Source organism: Lynx rufus, unplaced genomic scaffold, assembly GCF_022079265.1.
Source record: "Lynx rufus isolate CCGP_SWC_20201006 ecotype Redwood Valley unplaced genomic scaffold, mLynRuf1.p SCAF_16, whole genome shotgun sequence".
In the NCBI taxonomy this organism is placed as follows: domain Eukaryota; kingdom Metazoa; phylum Chordata; class Mammalia; order Carnivora; family Felidae; genus Lynx; species Lynx rufus.
In genome coordinates this window covers 23726854-23748776 of record NW_025814830.1, presented here as the reverse complement: position 1 = coordinate 23748776, position 21923 = coordinate 23726854, and the positions used below count along the sequence as shown (strand labels likewise).

At 55.9% G+C, this 21923-nt stretch overlaps 1 protein-coding gene across 1 annotated transcript in view; it reads left to right on the top strand.

Annotated features, from left to right (window-relative positions):
* The first annotated feature begins 1924 nt into the window (after positions 1-1924).
* The window catches only part of ZNF423 (zinc finger protein 423), a 166566-nt gene continuing 146567 nt past the window's right edge, over positions 1925-21923 (top strand). The window contains exons 1-2 of the mRNA XM_047077396.1: positions 1925-5080; positions 12089-12173. Of these exons, the coding sequence (XP_046933352.1) occupies positions 1940-5080; positions 12089-12173 (3226 nt within the window). The 5' untranslated portion in view covers positions 1925-1939. The remainder of the gene's footprint in view (positions 5081-12088; positions 12174-21923) is intronic.

The following is a 21923-nucleotide window of genomic DNA, read 5'->3' as shown; positions in this document are numbered from 1 at the left end:
GAGGCGCCCAGGGGAGCAGGCGCCCTCACCCCAGGAGAGCGTTCTGGGAGGCTCCCTGTGCCGGGCTGGGCGGCTGGGCTTCAGGGGTGGAGAGGCTGCCAGGAGGTATGGGACTCGGGGCCGTGAGCTTTGGAGAGAGCCTCACCCTCCCTGGCAGAGCTTTGCCGACGCGGCCAGCTGGGGTCAGGCAGATCTTCACACGGTCAGGGCCAGGGCCAGGGGCCAGGGTGGACATCGGGGCGATGGGTGGGGTCTAGGAACAGACTCAGAGCTAGCCCTGAGGGACCTCTCAAGACCCTGCCGCTGGGCTTACTGTCTCTTAAAGTCTTGGGGTTGGCCTGGGACAGCAGAGGCATCTGTGAGCGCCTGGGGGTCCGGGACCCTTGCGGCCAGGGCGATGCCTGTGGCTGCGGTGAGTGTGACCATGTGTGAGCATACGTGTCTGCAGGTGAGTGAGCATGTGTGCATGTATGCGTGTGTGCGAGCCATGGGGGGAACATGGTGTGTGAACGGATGTGTGTGTGCGGAGCGTGGTGCCTGTGGGTAACTGTGTGTGTGAGTGTGTTTATGTGTGCCTGTGCCTGGGAGCGTGGGCCCCCTGCTCTCCCCTTCCGGAGGATCTGGGCTGCCTCCGGCCCAGACTTTCTGGGTTACGTCTGTGAGGCTTTTTCTGGAGACTAAGCTGTGCTGGCGGGGGCAGTGGTTTATTTCCTCAGGGTTACAAGAGCAAGGTCAGTGCAGCCGAATCTGAGCTTTTGTTTGTCTCTCCCCTGCCCGTAGCAGCCTGCGGTCCGTTTCATTCATTATTAAGTTTTAAATCCACCTGATGCGAAACTTGAGCCTCGGAACTCACTCCCTGCTTGGGCTGGCTCGGTCCAACCCCCACCGAGTCTTGAGGCTCAGGGAACTTCACTGGCTCTGTTTACGGTGTCCTGTGTGCCTTTGTTTTTCCAGAAACAGCCAGCCCCTAGTTTCTTTAGTTTTCCTTTGAGGCTGGACAGGGCCAGTGGAGGCCGGGGAGGATGGGTCATCTGTGCAAGGATGGCCTCCCATACCTGCCAAGGTGGGTTGAAGGGCCCACTGGACTCTGAGCTCTGGGGCCATCTGGGCCCTGGCCCATCCCCTAATCACCCCACATCAGGCCATCTCCCAGGGCCCTGGGAACAGAGCACGCACCCCCACCTTGGGATGGTTTGTGCTGGGAACCCCGCAGATCCTTCTCAAGTACCCTTTGCTTACTCCTGCTTGTGCTGCTGGGTCTGATGCCACGTGCCCGTGACTTGGGCCTCATGGTCTGTCTGCTCCCTGAAGCGGCAGACCCAGCTCCCTCCCCAAATGTGGTGAAGCAGCATTCAATAAGGTGCATTTTATTTTCTTGCAAGGTTTTGCCTGTGCCCCTAAGGATAAGTGGAATTTCCCACCAGGACTAGGGGCTGGAGGGGGAGTCAATCCCCACGTCTTGATCAGGTGAGGACTCGCCTCCTTTTGGCCTACGGGACTGATGGATTGTGAGGTCATTTCTGGTGACTTCCTCCAGGCTGCATCCCCGTGGCCCATCAGGGAAGTGCCTGGGACCTCACCTCCCGTGGGGGGGTATGGCGTCCAACGAGGCCCAGGCAGGTGTTGCTGAGGAGAAAGGCGTGTCCGCTCCGTATCCTGCCGCCCCCACCCTGCCACTCCCCTGCAGACCGACGGCCCTCGCGTCCACTTGCTTCCGGCCCCCCGGACTCCCTCCCCTGACTCTCCTGCAGCCGTTGGCCAGCTGCACAGCCTCAGCCCGCGAGCTGTCGAGAAGCTGGCTCTGTCCTTGTTTCTCGGCGGCCCTGGGAATTGCCTCTAATCTCCTTTCCGCCTTCCCCCCGCAGATGGTGACGACGACCCACAACTCTCCTGGGTGGCCTCGTCTCCCTCCAGCAAGGATGTTGCGTCACCCACGCAGATGATCGGAGATGGGTGTGACCTTGGCTTGGGCGAGGAGGAAGGGGGCACAGGCCTGCCGTACCCTTGCCAGTTCTGCGACAAGTCCTTCATCCGCCTGAGCTACTTGAAGAGGCACGAGCAGATCCACAGCGACAAGCTGCCGTTCAAGTGCACCTACTGCAGCCGCCTCTTCAAGCACAAGAGGAGCCGCGACCGGCACATCAAGCTGCACACGGGCGACAAGAAGTACCACTGTCACGAGTGCGAGGCGGCCTTCTCCCGCAGCGACCACCTCAAGATCCACCTGAAGACCCACAGCTCCAGCAAGCCCTTCAAGTGCACCGTGTGCAAGCGCGGCTTCTCCTCCACCAGCTCGCTGCAGAGCCACATGCAGGCGCACAAGAAGAACAAGGAGCACCTGGCCAAGTCGGAGAAGGAGGCCAAGAAGGACGACTTCATGTGCGACTACTGCGAGGACACCTTCAGCCAGACCGAGGAGCTGGAGAAGCACGTGCTCACCCGCCACCCCCAGCTCTCCGAGAAGGCCGACCTGCAGTGCATCCACTGCCCCGAGGTCTTCGTCGACGAGAACGCGCTGCTCGCCCACATCCACCAAGCCCACGCCAACCAGAAACACAAGTGCCCCATGTGCCCCGAGCAGTTCTCCTCGGTGGAGGGCGTCTACTGCCACCTGGACAGCCACCGGCAGCCCGACTCCAGCAACCACAGCGTCAGCCCCGACCCCGTGCTGGGCAGCGTGGCCTCCATGAGCAGCGCCACGCCAGACTCCAGCGCCTCCGTGGAGCGCGGCTCCACCCCGGACTCCACCCTGAAGCCACTGAGGGGCCAGAAGAAGATGCGGGATGATGGGCAGGGCTGGTCCAAGGTGGTCTACAGCTGCCCCTACTGCTCCAAGCGGGACTTTAACAGCCTGGCCGTGCTGGAGATCCACCTGAAGACCATCCACGCGGACAAGCCCCAGCAGAGCCACACGTGCCAGATCTGCCTGGACTCCATGCCCACCCTGTACAACCTCAACGAGCACGTCCGCAAGCTGCACAAGAACCACGCCTACCCCGTGATGCAGTTTGGCAACATCTCCGCCTTCCACTGCAACTATTGCCCCGAGATGTTCGCCGACATCAACAGCCTGCAGGAGCACATCCGCGTCTCCCACTGCGGCCCCAACGTCAACCCGCCTGATGGCAATAACGCCTTCTTCTGCAACCAGTGCTCCATGGGCTTCCTTACCGAGTCCTCCCTCACGGAGCACATCCAGCAGGCCCACTGCGGTGTCGGCAGCACCAAGCTGGAGTCCCCGGTCGTGCAGCCCGCGCAGTCCTTCATGGAGGTCTACTCCTGTCCCTACTGCACGAACTCGCCCATCTTCGGCTCTATCCTGAAGCTCACCAAGCACATCAAGGAGAACCACAAGAACATCCCGCTCGCCCACAGCAAGAAGTCCAAGGCGGAGCAGAGCCCGGTCTCGTCTGACGTGGAGGTGTCTTCCCCGAAGCGGCAGCGGCTCTCGGCCAGCGCCAACTCCATCTCCAACGGCGAGTATCCCTGCAATCAGTGCGACCTCAAGTTCTCCAACTTCGAGAGCTTCCAGACCCACCTGAAGCTGCACCTGGAGCTGTTGCTGCGGAAGCAGGCGTGCCCACAGTGCAAAGAGGACTTTGACTCCCAGGAGTCCCTCCTGCAGCACCTGACGGTGCACTACATGACCACGTCGACCCACTACGTGTGCGAGAGCTGCGACAAGCAGTTCTCCTCTGTGGACGATCTGCAGAAACACCTGCTGGACATGCACACGTTCGTGCTGTACCACTGCACCCTGTGCCAGGAGGTCTTCGACTCCAAGGTGTCCATCCAGGTGCACCTGGCGGTGAAGCACAGCAACGAGAAGAAGATGTACCGCTGCACGGCCTGCAACTGGGACTTCCGCAAGGAGGCCGACCTGCAGGTGCACGTCAAACACAGCCACCTGGGCAACCCGGCCAAGGCGCACAAGTGCATCTTCTGCGGGGAGACCTTCAGCACCGAGGTGGAGCTGCAGTGCCACATCACCACGCACAGCAAGAAATACAACTGCAAGTTCTGCAGCAAGGCCTTCCACGCCATCATCCTGCTGGAGAAGCACCTGCGGGAGAAGCACTGTGTGTTCGACGCCGCCACCGAGAACGGCACGGCCAACGGGGTGCCCCCCGCTGCCGGCAAGAAGGCCGAGCCGGCCGACCTGCAGGGCATGCTGCTGAAGAACCCCGAGGCGCCCAACAGTCACGAGGCCAGCGAGGACGACGTGGATGCGTCGGAGCCCATGTACGGCTGCGACATCTGCGGGGCGGCCTACACCATGGAGGTGCTGCTGCAGAACCACCGGCTGCGGGACCACAACATCCGGCCCGGGGAGGACGACGGCTCGCGCAAGAAGGCTGAGTTCATCAAGGGCAGCCACAAGTGCAACGTGTGCTCGCGGACTTTCTTCTCGGAGAACGGGCTCCGGGAGCACCTGCAGACGCACCGGGGCCCCGCCAAGCACTACATGTGCCCCATCTGCGGTGAGCGCTTCCCCTCCCTGCTGACGCTCACCGAGCACAAGGTGACCCACAGCAAGAGCCTGGACACGGGCACCTGTCGCATCTGCAAGATGCCGCTGCAGAGCGAGGAGGAGTTTATCGAGCACTGTCAGATGCACCCCGACCTGCGCAACTCGCTCACGGGCTTCCGCTGCGTGGTGTGCATGCAGACGGTCACCTCCACGCTGGAGCTCAAGATCCACGGCACCTTCCACATGCAGAAGCTGGCGGGCAGCTCGGCTGCGTCCTCCCCCAACGGCCAGGGGCTGCAGAAGCTCTACAAGTGTGCCCTGTGCCTCAAGGAGTTCCGCAGCAAGCAGGACCTGGTGAAGCTTGACGTCAACGGGCTCCCCTACGGCCTCTGTGCCGGCTGCATGGCCCGTAGCGCCAACGGACAGGTGGGCGGCCTGGCCCCGCCCGAGCCCGCCGACCGGCCCTGCGCCGGCCTCCGCTGTCCCGAGTGCAGCGTCAAGTTCGAGAGTGCCGAGGACCTGGAGAGCCACATGCAGGTGGACCACCGTGACCTCACGCCAGAGACCAGTGGGCCCCGGAAAGGCGCCCAGACGTCGCCAGTGCCCCGGGTAAGAGGCTGTCCCTGCTCCTGGGGGCTCCCCCTGAGCTCTGTACCTCCCGGTGGCGTTCCCTTTAGCAGCCCAGACAAGCAGCGCTCTCGTGCAGCCGCCGGGCACGTCCGCTCTGCGGGAGACTCCGGGGTGATCCCCAGGGTTGCCATTTCCCTTCCAGCTGTGTGACGTGGCAGACGTTGTTTATCTCTCCGGGCCTCGTTTGTCAAGTGCTCATCTGTAAAAGGGGAATGACAATTGCCTGGACTTCATGGGATCGCTTTCAGGGACCCGTGGTGTCATATGGGTAAAGGGCCCGATGCACCGGCTGACACACAGCAAACGCTCCATAAATGGTGGCTGTCGTCTTTCATACAGATCTGAGGTGGACGCATTCACTTGTTTGTTGAGTCTCCTTGGGCAAGTCCCTTTGCTCTCTGGGCTTCAGGTTCAGGATTCTTTTCGGTAATCCGTAGAGATAATATCCGCATACAGGGCTCGGGACCTGCACTTAGTTAGGGCCTGATCATGCAGCCTGTAGTCACCGGCTGATAGGTTATCATCAACAGCACATCTTTATAGTTAGTGCAGGTGCTGATGCATGGAAGAGCCTAGGAATGGATTCAGTTGCTGTTCTCATTAATGACTGATTGATGGATTGATTCCTCCATTCATTTGTTCATCAGATTTGCCCTGAGCACCCATTATGTGCCTGGCAGTCAAGGAGAGTCAGAAACGGACCCTACCTTGGGGGCTTCCCGACTAGGGGAGGCCACAGGCCCATAACTAGTAGGTTTCAGGGAGGCAGGGGAAGTTCAGGCTCTGGGAGGGTCCAGGGTGGGTCTGGGTGCCATGGCCAAGGGCCACCTGATGGTGGGCCCGGGGCCTGCCTGGCTCTTGGGTGTCTGACAGTCGGGCCCGGGGTTCCCACTGAGTCTGTTGTCTGTTTCCAGACTGAGGAGGTGCCAGGCAGATCTCGGGAGTGTCTTTCCCTCGAGGGCCGGCTGCTGGCGCCACAGGCGGAAGGCGGAATTTGGGGAAGGACCACGTGCTGCGCGTGCTTGCTGGAAGACAGGGGTGTAGCTGAGGGTGGTTCACTGTGGGATCAGAGCTGGGATCAGAACTGGCTCCTGGGACTCTGGGATTTTGAGGGTGAGGAGAGGGAAGGGGGGCTGGAGGAGGGTAGAAGGAGAATCTGCAGTGGAAGGGACACATTTGAGGCCCACTGGCCCACTCTCCACTGAGGTCCAACAGGCCAACGGCCTGTCCACGTTCCCCCTGGCTGGAGAAACACCTGAATGAGGGCAGAGCGGAGTGTTCTTCTGGGGGTCTGAGGCCTGTTCTCAAAGGCCTGTCTGGAGCAGAGAGCTCCCTTTTGGGCCCATAACACCTCACCCTCTCAAGGCCTTTTGACCGAACCAGGTGTCTGGAGAAGGGTCCCATAGGTCACCCCTGAGAGGTTCTGTGCACTGGCCCTGGTGCCCACTGCTCGGCTCTGCTCAGCCTCGGCTTGCTGGCCGGCCAGTGTGGGTGGGCCGGGAAGCCTTTGGGCCCTGGAATCAGACGGGCTGGGTTAAAATCTCCTTCTTCCAGGACCCCCCAGGGATTTGATCTCTCCAGGCCTCTGCCCTCTCCTGTAAAGCCAGAGAGTAGTAATAGCAGCAGTAACAGTATCTATCTCCAGAGCTGACATCACCTGGGAGGCACTGGGGGGCCATTCTGGGTTTTGTTGTTGTTGTTTTTGTTGTTGGTTTATTTTGAGAGAGAAAGTGAGCAGGGGAGGTGCGGAGAGTGAGTGAGAGAGAATCCCAAGCAGGCTCATGCTGTCAGCACAGAGCCCGATGCAAGGCTCAAACTCACGAACCGTGAGATCACGACCTGAGCCGAAACCAAGACTGACTGAGCCACTCAGGCGCCCCCCATTCTGGGTTTTTAAGGAGCATCTGCTCTGATTGTTCAGTACCTGCCCCTCTCCCGTTGTTAAACATCGTGACTATTTTCTGTGCGGACCTCCGTGTTTTGCCCTGAGGCCTAAGTGAGCAGAAGAAGTGCTGGGCACACAGTGAACATCACTTGGTATTTATCCCGTTTATAACCACAACTCACACTTATGGGGGGATAAGGATGTACTGAGCACTTTATGTCTATACTATGATACTGCCTTTACAGATGAAGAAATGGAGATACAGAACAGTTTGCCCTCAGGCCCCGGCTTTCAAGAGGCAGAGAAGGGATTTGAACCCAGGTAGTGTGGTGCCACAGCCGACCTCTTGACCCACATTCTGCCTATCGTCTCTGCAGCCCATCCTGGTTGCAGGCTGGGGTGGGCTCCAGGGTGGTCACCCCTCTCGTTCAGACCACGGGACAGTGTGGCGGGACTGGGGCCCTGTACACCCTCCTTCCACGTGCTCCCAGCCCCATCCCTGCCTTCCCATGCTGCCCACCACGGCGCTGGGGCTCCTGGCAGCCACAGGGCTGCTTCTAGAGTCTCCTCCTCCTCCACAGTCTCTGCTCTGGATTCTGCGTCAGTACCACTTCATAAAGCCCCTACTGTGTGGGCCACGGCAACAACCTGGGAGCCTTGCTGTGACCTCTGTTTTGGCAAAGGCGGTATCCAGGCTCAGAAAGGTGGAACTGTATACTCAGGGATGCACAGCTGTGCATGGCAGCTCAGGGATTCTCACCCGAGGGGCCTTGTTTTCTGGGAGCCCGACAGACCTTCCTCTCCCCATCCCAGGCCTTGTGAGAGAAGAGAGGAACAATCACATCTAGAGACCTGGGCAGATGGGCCGTTTGCAGAAAGGAGCTAGACAAAGCCCGGAACCTCCCCAGTGAAGGCCCAGCCTCTGGGGCCTTGCCCCCTGCCTGGGCACGCCTGGGGGCAGGGGCCCAGCTGTCTGTTCACCCACCCTCCCTCCCCCAGGACTCACGCATGTAAGAGCAGACTCTGGGGGCTATGCAAGGGCTTGGGGGCTGGCAGGCTGGGACCCTCGGGAGTGTATCCATAGCAACCAGTTCTCGGAGGACTGGGTTCCTGTGGGGCTGAGGCTGCTGTTGGCTGGAGCGTGAAGCATTGAGGTTCTCTCCCCCCGCCCCCTGCCCATGCTCTGCTTATGGGTAATAACAACATCACCCCAACTCTGGGCCACTGTGGGCGGACCCCAGCCCTCCATTGACTCCCCAGGTCCTCACAGTGCCAGATGGGGCAGACTGGGTGCTCTCACACTGGTTAGAGGCCTTGGCCAGGCCGCACCAGCTCTCTGTCCCCTGGCCCAGGACTGTCGAATGTGTTCTGGGACACGGGGCTGAGAAAGGCTGCTCAGACGGGCTCCAGAGGCAGCCCTCCTGGCATCAAACCCCAGTCCCCTTGCCCAGTAGTGCGGGGCTCTGGCCAAGTGGCTTGACCTCTTCAAACTCCACTTTCTCCACCCTTAAAGTGGGGTTCACAGAGTGATTGTGAGTCTTCAGGATAAACAGAGCCTGCACATAGTAGGTGCTCAGTAAATGTGAGCTGCTGTCATGATCGTGGAAATTCAGTAGCTATGGGCTGTCTTTCCTGTCTCTCCCTCACTTCTCATCTCCTGTCTCTGCTGGTCTCAAGCGTGTTCTCTCTCCACCCCGGGCTCCTCTCTGAGGTTGCTGGGGGCCACACAGGGGCAGGCAGCCCTGGCCACAGGCCCAGGAGAACCATGGGAGGGACCCTGGGGAGGGGGCTTATGGCAGAGCAGGTGCTTTGAATGCCAAGTTCTGTCTTTCTGTAATTATGTCTCCTGGTGGGGGCTGAAGCTCCAGAGGAGGAGGGGGTCTCTGGGGGACAGAGAAGGGGAGACAGCCCAAGAGGAGGTGTTGGGGTGAGGACGAGGTCTGGCCAAGGTTGTAGCGGGAGGGAGGCAGAGTAAGAGAGCCCTCACCTGCTTGTGCCTGAACTCATGTTCCACCAACATGGAGGACCAGATGGTGCTGGCCGGGTGCCTGCTGCCCTGGGCCTTGGGCACCCATGGTCTTGCACGCGAGGCCGGGAGGGCCGTCTTTTGGAGGAGGGGGCTCTGGGTATAATACACATGCTTAATGAATGTTGGTGCTGGTGAACCTATGTGTGTGGCAAGGCGTGGATGCACATATGGGCAGTGTGTCCACAAGGGTGTGTATTGGGGGTGGGGTCTGTGCGTGTGCTTGTGTCACAGCTACTTGTGCAGCTGTGGGCACATTCGGGCATGATGGATCCAGTGAGAGCTGAAAGCCTTCATGTCCCAGGATGAATTTGGATACGTCAACCTGTGTGAACGTGTGGTCCATGAGGATGCCTCCACTGCTCTGAGGGTGTTGCACCCGTGTGTCTGTGTTAGAGGGAGCAGATTGCCGTGTGTGTGGTGGGGGTTGGGGGTCTTGTGTGTTGACAGTGAGTTGCGACAAGGGAGTGTACGTGTGTCTGTTTGCATGTCTGTGTGTGTCCTCATGGGCGTGTCCATGCCTGTGCATGCAGTCTGTGTGTGTGTGTGTGTGTGTGTGTGTGTGCGCGCGCGCGCGTGCGCACCCAGGCTCTTGTGGTCAGCAATGTCACCTCCCTTGGGAATCCCCTGGAGCATTTTCCCCATCAGGAGGGGCCCTATTATTGGGCAGTCTTTTTCCTGCCACTGAGGGGTGGCCATGTGGTGGAGGAGTATTGGAGGTAACTTCTCATCCTGCCTAGCCCCTGGTGATTTATTTTCCAAGCACAGCAACCCACTTCATTCACCTGCTCCTAGGAGGAACAATCAAAATCACTTTGATCATGGATAGTCCTCTGCACTGGTCTGGACTGGCCATGGCTGTGGCCTCCACAGCCTTCCATCCAGCAGGCCTGCCCTGAGCGTCCTTGGTATGGAGCTTCCTGGGGTGTGCTTTGTTCTTGTATTGACTTCTTCCTTCTTCTTTCCCTTCCTATGTGATGGCAAGAGGGCAGGGGACACATGTGGGAAGGAATGAATGATTCTGACAATGGAAGACCCAAGATCATTGCTCTCCATGAGCACGGACGTGGAGTTGAGCTGAGATGGGGGCTTTGGGACTGTGTACCCCCAGAAGGCCTCAGCCCCCACAGTCTCTTCTGGTCTGAATTTCTCCTCTGTCTGTTGTGAGGCCAGAAACCCCAGCTCTGTCCGACCCCCCGCCTCACGCCCTACTTCTTGGGCATTTCCCTGCAGAATGCCTGCCTCTGGGCCACTGTTCTGAACCCCTAGGTTTTCGGAAACACTGGGGGAAAGGGCCCTGGTCTTATCAGAGTGGGTTCTGGAACCTGAGGGGGGGACCCTGCCTCTGGAACCAAAGCTCCCAGCACCAGCTAGGACAGCTGTTTCCTCATTGATTCGTTCAACAAGCATTTGCTCAGCAGCAATAACAATTGTAATAAAAGTTAAGTCATTATTAGGCACTCCTTCTGGGCCAGGTCCTGTGCTGGGTAGTGAGGATCCAAGATACAGAAGGCATCTTTGGTTCTCTTTGCTCCTCCTGCCCTAGTAAAGTGCTTTGCAACATAATATTTGCAACTTGGCTCATTTGTTCAACAAATGCTTTCCATGTACTTAGTCTCTGCTGGCCGTGGGACCTCACAGGTGGACAAAGTGCATCCTGGCCCTCTGGGTGCTCACAATGCAGTGGGGGAGCAAACAAGTCAATTAGCCACGACGAATCCATGTGCTGATTAACTAGATGCTTTAAGCATAAGCTCGGGGGCCTGGGGAGCCCCTGAACTCATCCTGGGGTGGGAAGAGGAGGCCTCTCAGCAGAGGTGACATTTGAACAGAGTCCTCAGGATGGAAAGGGTACTCCGAGTGGAGGAGACAGCGTGGGCAAAGGCCTGGAGGTGGGACCAGGCCCTTGAGGGAAACTGCAGATGTGGTCAGAGCCACCCTGGGAACTGAGGCAGTTGAGCCCCCTGGTGGTTTATCCTGGCTGCATGTTTGAGGGTCTGGCCCGAGTGTTCCACCAAGAAATCCAAAGCCCTGCCCCCTTTTCCAGAGGTCAGGGGAGGTCCCTTCATCCCTGAGCTGCAGTGGTCTTCAAAAAGCTTGGATGTTTTGGATCCCAATACGACCCTGCCCCCTTCATAAAAACTCACAGCCACAGACTTTCCCCCACACAGGCAATACCACCCCTGTCCAGAGGGGGCTGTTTTCACAATCACCCACCCAGGCTTAGTTGTTGAGAAGATTCTTTGGAACGGGTCTTCAAGAAGCTCTGAAGCTTCTGATGATCTCCATTTTCCTCCTTCTACCTCCTAAAGGCAGCTGGTATTAGCTTCCTGTGTGTGGAAGCCAGCTGTAGGATCACCAGCAACCTTGTGGTGCCTAGTGAGGAATTCTTCAGTTACTTGTAAGCACCAGGACTGGCAGGAGCAGTATCCCCTGCTCGGCCACATGGCCCTTATCTCTTATGTAAAGAGATAGAGTAGTTGGATGGGTGGAAAGATAGATGTATGGTTGGATTGGTAGATGGATGTAGGAGAAGACAGAAGGATGAGTAGACAGAGGATGGATAAATGGAGGGTGGATGAATGAATAGGTGGATGGGTAGGTGTGTATTACCTAGATGGCTGATAAGATAGCTAGATGGATTGATGGGTAGACGGATGGTGTGTGTGTGTGTGTGTGTGTGTGTGTGTGTGTGTGTAGACAGTGAGCAGGTGGATGGATGATGGGTGGATGGATGGATGGATGGATGGATTTGAGCATGCTCCCAGAAGGGCAGCCTCCTTCAACTTCTTTTCCATGGTTATACTGTGTGTTCTCACCTTGGGATGGTGACTCCCATCATGGCAATTTCCCCAGATGTAACAGAGGAGCACCTCCTTTGGAATGCAGCCTAGTCCCCTGCCCCAGGCTGAAGAGCTGGATTTGGAGGCGGGTGGGGAGAGAATGACCAGAAGAGACCTGGGAGGGGACCAGAGCCATTCTGGCAAGTCTTGAATGAAGACCTCCAGGCACTTTTGCTTTCTGCTCTTTTCCACTTCCTGACTATCTAATTCCTTTCTTTTTGGCTTCCAAACAGAAAAAGACATACCAGTGCATCAAGTGCCAGATGACCTTTGAGAACGAGAGAGAGATCCAAATCCATGTTGCCAACCACATGATTGGTAAGAGAGCGTTTCCTCCCACCCATGCTGGGGCCACTCATCCGGCTTTGAAATTTGTGGTTCCAATCATCATTTCGCTGCTTTTAGGGCAAAAGATGGAGTCACTGCTGCCGTTTCCGAGACATTTCAAATGGGAGTAAAATGTAAGAGCTGGAGCTCTACTCACATTACAATCAAACTTTTGACAATCTCTTCCATTTCCCAGCATAAATTTCCCTCCATTTCTGAAACGAAGTGCTTTCCAGTTGTCAAGCACTCAGGGGCAATTATGCTTCAATTTTATATGTCATGACATTGAATAGATTTAACTGCTCACATTTCCCCACTAAACGTGGTGAATTCCTCAGGCACGTTGTCAAAACAGAATGCTTACAAAGGTATTTCACTACTTTCCCTATTCTTCTTCAAGTGGTTTTGGACTTTGGAAAATTCAGCCTTTCTGGAAAGGGAACTTTCAAAGTGCCTTCGTGTTGTTCCCTCTTGGTCCGAGGTGGGGAGGGGAAGTTGTGATTGTGAGGTCTTACGTGCCTTCCGTTGGATGGGTGTTGTCTTGCCGGCAGCCGGGGATGCCCTGCGTGTCAGAGGGAGCACGGCTGGATTTCTGGTGAGCGTGGAGCTGGCCCAGGGTGGGTGGAGGATTTGGCAGTGAGGGCTTCGGGAGCTTCTGGAATGCTGGTGCCCTGGGTCTTTGGTGGAAGTATGATCACCTTCTCCAAGACCCTTGCAGTCTGAGCAGTGAGGCTTCAAGCGTGTATTGGGCATCCTGACCCTTCACTTCCTCTAACATTTTTTAATTGTAGTCTTGCGGACCGAGTACTGTTTTACAAAACTCTTAATTGCATGCATTCAAAAACACCCATTAACTGTGCTACTCAATGAATTCCCAGGAACCGAGTGCAACTGTGTAACCAACACCTAGCCGAGGAAGCCGACCATTTCCGCATCCCAGAAGTCCCCTCCTGGCCCCTCCAGCCCCTCCCCCCAGCAATGAAATGTCACCATCCTGATGTCGCTGGCATAAGGCTTTTTTTTTTTTGCCCATTTTGCACTTTCTATAAATGAGAGCATACAGTCTCTGCTCTTTTGTGTTGGGTGCCTTTCCTTCATTCACGTTAGTGTCTGTGGTTGGACATCGCCCCTTCTCACTGGTGTATGATAGTCTGTTGTGTGAACACATCACCATTTATCTTGTCTGTTCTACTCTTTTTTTTCTTCTTTCTTTTCTTTTTGAGAGCGAACAAGAGCATGCGTGCATGAGCATGAACAGGGGAGGGACAGAGGGAGAGGGAGACAGAGAATCCCACGCAGGTTCCACGCCCAGAATGGAGCCCGACGCACGGCTCGATCCTACAACTGTGAGATCGTGACCTAAGCCAAAATCAAGAGTTGGACGGTTAACCGACCGAGCCACCCAGGCACCCCTTGTCTATTCGGTTTTTGATGGGCATCTTGGTCATTTTCATTTTGGAGTTGTTTCAGATAATGTGCTGCTATGGGCATTGTTGGTCTATGGGTTTTGGTGAACACGTGCATATGATTTTAATGGGAATGTTGGTAGTGGAATTGGTGGGTCATGGAATACGAGTAGGTTCACCTTCAGTAGATACAGGTAGTTGTATGAAATTATGCCCCCGCGGGCAATGTGAGAATTCTCCACAGCCGTGCCACCGTCCACGTTCTCCGCAACAAGAACCATTGTTGAGATGCTTCTTTAGTGAAGCTGTGCTCAGGGAGAGGATGCTGCAGCCATCCTAGCTGCAGCCTTGGTGAGCTCTGTGGGTTTGAGGATCCAGTGTCCCAGTGATTCAGGGTGGTTCCCTTGAAGGCATTGGCCCTGACTGTGTGCGTGGTGGGGCTCTCCCAGTGGTGAGGGGACACCAGGAGCTGATGAGGGGCAGGTGAGGCCCTGGGAGTTCAGCCTGACAGGGAGATTGGTGGCTTTTTAATTTCTTCTGTTTGAAAGCCCCCTGCCGAAGTAGAAGAAGGAAACTAGCCTGTCAGTCACTGGCTGCTGGGAGCGCTTTCATGGGAGTGTCAAGGAGGTAAAGATGAAGATATCTAAAAATGTTTGCCTTTGTAGCAGGTGTTAATGTGTGTGCCTGTTTGTAAGCACGAAGGGCGAGAGCCTGGCTAATTGGACCACAGTGATTTCAAAGGTGCTCCCCCCACCCTCCACCTTTCCTTCTGTGCTGAGCCCGGAAGCTGTGTGTCCTCAGGTGGAAGGTGAGGGGGGGTGCTTCTAACTAGAAGGTGGGCAGTGGAAAGGGGGGGTGTTGAGGGGAATCTGGGCCTTTGTGTGAGCAGAGGGCCAGGCTCCGGAGAGAGGCAGTCCCATCTGGTGGCTGGACAGGGCCCCTCACCCGAGCCTGACTCTGCAGCACTGCGAGCTGGCCTGGTTCCCAGGACATGTGGGAAGCAAGCAGCAAGGAGCTGTTGGTCTCCGAGCCTGGGGGTCCCAAGTGAGACGTTCACGCAATGAACAGTATCATCGTGCAGGACCACATGGGCTGGGGACCCCGATGAGAGACCTGCCTCTGGCAGGGCGGCACCTCCTCTTGCTCTAACCTGCCCTCCCCACCGGCTTGCCCTCCCCTGGCCTCATCACCCTCATCTATCAGAGAACACTGACTACTGAGCACCTGCTGCATGTCGAGCGCTGGGGCGGTCCCTCAGGTGGTAGAGGGAGCAGGGGACAGGGTCCCCATCCGCAGAGGCCTCACGGCACCCCGTGGGAGACCCCGCAGCACACGCATCACGCAGCGAAGGGGGGTCTCACTGGGCGAGAGCACTAGAGCAGCCACCATGCACTGAGCCACACCGCGTGGCAGGCACTCTGTGTAGGTATTCATCCTTCATCTCACAGAGGAGCTTTAATGACTTATCCGCATTCTTCCAGAGAGGAAGCAGCAGAACCAGGGTCTGAATACAGCTGGGCTCTCTCTGCTGTGTGTGGCTCCCTGCCAGGGTCTGTGGTGGGAGAGACCCAGCACTGCCCTTGGGTCCCCTACCCGCAGGGAAAGCTGAAGGCATCCAGGTGCAGGGAGGTTGATGAGAACTGGGAACAGAGACCAAGGACTGCTGGATCCAAAGAGGCCTGTAAGAATGGCCTGGGTGTCACAGGATGAAGAGGAGTTTTCTCCATGGCAGGCCCGTCCCTGGCAGAGGGAACAGCCTTGACAAGGAAGGACAGTCACCAGAGGACAAGGGCCTTGGAGGGCTCAGCAGAAGGAGGTCCTTGAAGGATGAGCAGTTGGACCCAGAAGGTGGAGAGCAGTGTCTGTGGGAGGACTGTGGGGTGAACAAGGCTCAGAGGCAGAAGCAGAGGAGGGAGTTTGAGGGTTGGAGGAGCTCGACCTGGCTGGGACGGAGGCATCGCATGTGGTAACATTGTGAGCAGTGAGGGTAGGGAGGTAGCTTGGGGCCAAGCCAGAGAGGGCCTTGAATGCCAAGTTAAGGGATTTGGGTTTAGACTTGACCCTGAGGGCCAAGGTCCAAGTCTGGGGGTCCGTTGGCTGATGTTTTATTGGGCTTCTCTTGGAAAACCAGAAGAGGTGGCAGCCAGGGCCCTGAATTCCCATGTGGCACAGCTGACGAGCTCGGCAGCAGCTGGGTTTGTGTGTTTCCAGGCACCATGGTCCCAGCCATCTTTATTATATTTTAGGGTGCTTTGTTCATTTGTGTCCCCAGCTTCATCCCTGTGGGCACCTGAATGTGCAACATTGGGCTTAGGCACTAGGGAGCCATTGAAGGTTTTAGCCTGGATGTCGCTGAGTGCTTTAGGGAGATTAATCTAGCTGCAGTGTTGAGGAGGAAGAAGATGGAAGAGAAGAGAGACCCGCCTGGTCTGGTCCAGAGGTGAGGGGATGAGGCTGGGAGAAAGAAGAGGAAGAGGTGAAAGAACTTCGATTTGGTTTGTGCTGTGGGCCTGGTTGGCCTTGGTGACTTGGGGAAGGTGCCAGAGGGCAACCGTGGGAAATATGAGTGGAAGAGTGGTAGGCACCAGAGCCCCAGCTGGGGCTGGCTCCGAAGTCCCAGTCAAAACTGTTGGGGCCCAGTGTCCCTGTGGACAGCTTCCCCTGCTAAATATCCCAAGGCCAGAGTGGATGCCTGGAGCTGGTGGGGATAAAAGCCCCCCTTCGTGGCACCAAGGGGACTTGGCGGGTAGAAGTCGCACTGTTCAGCTTGGCGGCCTTCTCATAAACTCGGGGCACTGGGGGGGGGTCTGAGGCCGGCCTCCCTGGGGACCCTGACTATTGGAGACCTCCCCCTGGGGGGATGCTAAACGGCCTTTTTATAGCGGGGGGCCTCTTCGTGGCTTTGCAGCCTCCAGACCCTGGCAGTTATGATGACTCAGGGACACGTCTCCTTGGAAACATTTTCCCGGCACCCTCTCCCGGCTGCTGCTGGCGAGGGAGTGATTTGGAGCTGATAGAAAGGCAAGGGTTTTTTGAAACCTTTTCAGCAGCAGGGTCCCCTTTGAAATCCCCCCCTCCCCACAGGGAATGAGGCCCCCTTCACTGGGCTTCCCCCAGGTTTTGAAATGGTTTTAGACGCCCCCTCCCCCAGCAGGCACAACAAAAACTTGGAGCAGGCCACAGCCCTGTTCTGCGGCCTCCTGTAGAGACGACCTGGCCAGCCCTGCTGCCCTTGCCCACCATCCGCTGCCCCCACATGTGGAAGGGTGACCCCCCTCCCTGAAAATGGCTCTGCAGGAGGCCCCCCGCCTTGGGCTTCCTGTGGCCTGGCCCAAAGACAGGGGCCCTTTCCAGTGGCTGGGAAGGGAGGAGTGTCTTCCTCTGTAAGTTGAACATGTGTGCACAAAGTGTGTGTAGCCCTCCCGGGGCACCTGAGGCCTCAGACACCAAGGAAGCTGATTTGCCAGGGCAGGCCTGCCCTCTTCTCAACTGCCTGTGGGTGTCTCTCCTCTCGGTTCCTGCCGGGTGTGGCTGCATAAGGGGTCTGAGAACTTGTCCTTGAAATAACGAACTTGCTCTGACCCAGGTCGGCCCTAACAGAGTGACTCAGCCTCTAGGCCCTGGTGTCCTTATCCAGGGCATCATGGGTCCCTGTGGGGAGCCCTGGGGAGGGTCAGCGCTGGGAAGGGACAGTCCTCAGGGAACCTTGACAGGAACATTCACCCTCTATGTCCTTGGAAAGTGGTTGTGGACCCTCTGGCAGGCAGCCAGGCCAGAGCCTGGGGCCCAGCGGGGCATTAGCCATTCCGGGGATGTTGTTTTCCTGGTCACGTCAGCCCTGTTCCCTGGGTACCTCTGAGGGGCTGAGCTTTGCTATCGGGGGGTGAAGAAATGGGACGGGGGTACATCTGGAAGATCAGCCTCTCCCACCTCCTGCTTAAGCCTTTAACATACCCCCCAACATGCTGGGCTGGGGTCCTTGTCTATCATCCCCTCCCTAGCCCTGTCCCCTCGCTGTGGCAGGATGAGCCCTGGCCCATCTGGAGTGTGTGTGTGGGGAGGGGGGGCGGGGGGACTTCTGTCTTCTAAGTCTTTAAGAAGCACATCCTTGAAGACATACTGAAAAAGCCACCTTGCAGACCAGGTACTTACAATCTTTCTGTGGCTGCTTGCATGCCCAGGACCCATGTGAAGACCTGTGTTTAGGAGGGGAAGGAAGGTCTGGGGTGGAAATCAGTGTGTCACCCTCACACCAGGGAAATACAAAACCCCTCAAATATGACTGAAGAGAAAAACATATGAAAAGGACGAGGAGAAGGGGTTCCTGTTCGCCGTGTACCGTGAACACATGTTGCTGAACGGGGCTGTGTTAGGCTCTTCCATGGTGCTTTTGATCTGGTAATGCCAGACTTAAAACACCTGTCTAACCTTAATACGTGTTAAAAATGTCTTCCTTTCCCCACAGGAGATTACATTTCAAGTTCTGGAACTGTTCTGTCAGAATAGCAAGCCTATATGGACAGCTTATCATCCCATCCTTTTTAATTTTTAGCTTCGCACAATCCCCTTAGCAGCCCCTAAGGGTGAGAGGACTCAGTTTCCCTCACTTTGAACCTCAGTGGTTGGTTTAAGGAAGCTGTTGATCAAGCACTTTGGTTTACGAAGGACCCATCAGTTCTGGATTTTAAAATAGCTGAAATGTTTTTTTTTTTTTTTTTTTTTTTTTTTTAAGACAGGGAAAGGCTCTTTAGGTGGGGCTTCCTCTGATAATAACCTCAGTTCAGTAAACATGATTGAGATCCTTGGGGGGTTTGGTGAGGAACCTCTCCTCTCATCCAGTTGGGGAGTTAATAACCCAAAAGGAAAAGTTCTATGTAATGTCACAAGTGTGAGATACGGAAACGCAAAGGACAAGTGTGTGTTGTTCAATCTGGGTATCCAGCAAAACTTCCTGGAGGAGGTGACACCTAAGAAGTTGGGAAGTAAGGGGAAAGGGGCATTCCAGACAGAGAAAACAGCATAAGCCAATCCACAGAGAAGAGATCCATGTAGTATGTTGGGAAATTATAGACAATGCAGTGTTGCTTCAGGAAAAATCATGAGGTAGGAGGTGGGTGGATCATAGAAAAGATAGTGCAGTGAAGTCGGTGAGAGAAGATGAAGGCGTTGGTTAGGAGGGTGTGGTTCGAGAAACATTTAAGAGGCAAAACTAGCAGGATTGGGCAAATTTGAATGTCTATGGGAAGGGAAGAAGTTCAGACCGACTTTAAGTTCTCAAGGGACCAGGTTTTGGGTGGCAGGTAGAAGATGAGACTGTGCCTGGGGAATAGCTAGCTGCTGTGGGACTGGCAAAGAAGATGGCCCCAATAACGATCGTAGAGGTGAGGCTTACTGAGTACCAGGCCCAGCTAACAGTATCTACACCTGCTATCACACTCACCCCTACAGCTGAGGGGGGGGCACTGTTGTCTCTCCCCTTTTTTACATGGGGGATTCAGGGGACTTGTCTGTTGTCAGTAAGTTGCAGAGGGGGGATTTGAACACAGGCAGTGTGATTCCAGGGCCTGGAATCCTCTGAACTCCTATACCTGAATGTTCATCACACTTGGTGGGCTCAAGTTCATGCGTTATGTGACCTTGCAGGAGAGGCTCACAGGTGATCTGTGGGCTGGCGTCTGGCCGGCAGTTGGCCACGTGGGCCGAGGGCTCAGGAAAGAGGCCTGGGCTGGAGAAGGGATCTGGAAGCATCAGCATATCTGCTGAAGGCAGCTGGGAGGAGCGTGGTGTCATTGACGCCAAGATGCTTCTGGGCAGCAGTGCGAAAAGCCACAGAGAGGCTGATGGGAGAGAGGCTGAAGAGGGTCTGCTGGACCGTCCTGGGCAAGAGCAGGGTCAATGGAATCAGATGGAGGAATGAGTTACGGGGACAGGGGGAGACCAGCAGTGTAGCCTCGACTTGCCAGGCTCCAGGCTCGGAAGGGAGGGTGAGAAGCAGGAGCTAGAGGGATCCAAGGATCACAGGAAGCTTTTGCATTCATTTTTAAGAGGGAGAGACCAGAGTACGTTTCTAGGCTAAGTGGAGAGCACCACCAGGGACAGGAGGAGGAAGGATGGAGAGGAGATACCAATGCAGCCAGGCCAGGGACCAGGGCGCGGGCACCATCTTGTGTGGACCAGCCCGCAAGCACGGCCTTCTCTTCTTGCTCTCCGCTGCCATGGGCTTGGTGGCCTGTACTGTTGGGTGGACTTTACTGAATGCCCTTTATGGTCATTTGGCTGCGTGGGAGCAGCTGATACATGAGCGATTTCCCTTCCATCTGATTTTGGCTGAGCCTTACTGAAGTGATGGCAGAAAACAAGTGTCCCCGTGGCCAGTGTGGCCCCAGGGCTTGGCCTCCTCTGCCCTGAGCTCCCAGTAGGTGCTAGAGCCTCACACTGGACCCCCTTCCTCATGTGTCTCTGGGGCCCAGTAGGGAGGGAGTGGGAGACCTCCTCTTCTGACTGAGGGAGTCGGGGTGGCCCTCGCTGGCTGATCAGCCTGTTCTGGTTTCCAGCTCATCTGCCTGGGGAAGGGGTGTGGGGAGATGGGAAGTGGTTCCACGAAGGTACACAGTGTACTGTGAGCCTGACTCGGAGTGCGAACCCGAAGTCACTGATGGCAGCATTCGCTAAACAAAAACTCCTTTTGGAAGTTATTGATTTTAGTTTATCCAGTCAATCTGTATTAAGCACCAACTGTTTGCTCAATCTGCTGTAGCTGTGAATAATAATGAGAGACAGAGTACGCAGGTGGGAGCATGCACACACACTCAGAATATAGAACTCTACGGTCAATCAGTGGTTAAGAGCACTCCCATCTCATAGCTAACGGTTATCTGCCTCTGTATGCTTCAGCTCCTTGTCTATAAAATAACTACATCCTAATGGTATGCGGTAGTTTCGACAGGACTCATTCAGTGACAAGTCAGACCCAGCTCATACTGACTAACACATAAAAAAGAGAATTTTTGGCTCATGTAACTGACAAGTCCCAGGATACCTTGGGTGAGAGCCTTCAGGCATGGCTGGATCCAGGGGTTCCAATAAAGTCATCACCAGTCTCTCTGTCTCTCAGCTCTGCTTCCTCTTTGTTGCCTTCATCCCCTGGTGCATGATGACAGCCAGCAGCTCCTGGTCCAGCAGTCCCAGCAGAGAGGGGCATGTGCTTCCTCATCAGCAGAAAAGGTCTCAGGCAGGACCAAGGCTGACTGCCTCCTGAGGGTCATGAAGCTGCCCATGAACTAATTGCTGTAGCCAGGGAGAGGGGGTAGTTGATCGTTCAGGCTAGCCCCACCTGCCCTTCCTGGGCACTGGGGTGGGTCAGTGTCAGCCCCCTGAGCCCCAAGAATGGGAGCAGGGAGGGTATTCTTGAAAAGAAAGGAGGTATCTATTTCTACAAGAAGGGGGCGGCACAAAAAGAAAGGGTCACAACCCCTACTTTTGGGGGGCTGTTTGGAGGATTAAATGAGTTAAAATATATGAAAAGTTCCTGGCACACTCCCTGGCACATGTAGGTTCTCAGTAAGTGGTAACTATTAACATTAATATTATTGATATTATTAGTAGTCCCTGTGGCAGGGACTCATTGAAGATAATGCTCAAGATAATGAAGATCATACTAGAGCCCTTGTTTAGAAAGGATAAACAGCCACTCTGTGGCCATGCTAACCCTACGTCCTAGGTGCTGGCCCATGGCAGCTCAGAGGATGCTGCTGAGGGCTTCCTGGAAGAGGAAGACTGGTTCTCTGCCTTTGTCAAGCTCTAAGGGGCTGTGCCTGCAGGATAGATCCCAAAGGAGTAGCTCCAGTCGGAATGATTTATTCATTTACTCCTTCATTCATTCAGCCCTTTTTTTCTTGCCTGAGCTCCATCTACATGCTATGCACTAAGCATGGATGTCACAGCAAGCAAAACAAAGTCCTGTGGTCCTGGAGCTAGTGGGGAGCAGATGGGTGTTAAAGAAGCAAACAGATAAGAAATCCTGGCTATTTCAAGTTGTAATAGGTTCCATGAGGAACATAGGGAGAGTCGTGGTGTGCGTGGGAGCCAGGTAAAAACACCCGGTTGGCGGTAGCCTGGCTAGGAGGTGACTTCTGAGCTGCGAGCTGAGTGCTTAGAGAGCGTTGGCTCCTGTCAGAGGTGTGATAGTCCGTTGGCCTACACGCTGGGGCCCGCCGGTCTGCCTGTCTGTCCCCTAGAGGAAGGGGAGATTTTAAGGGGTTAGGACCACGTCATGGTGAGAGGAGCCCCCAGTGCCTCTTAGAGGCCCCTTCTTGGATACGCCATCAGACTCCCT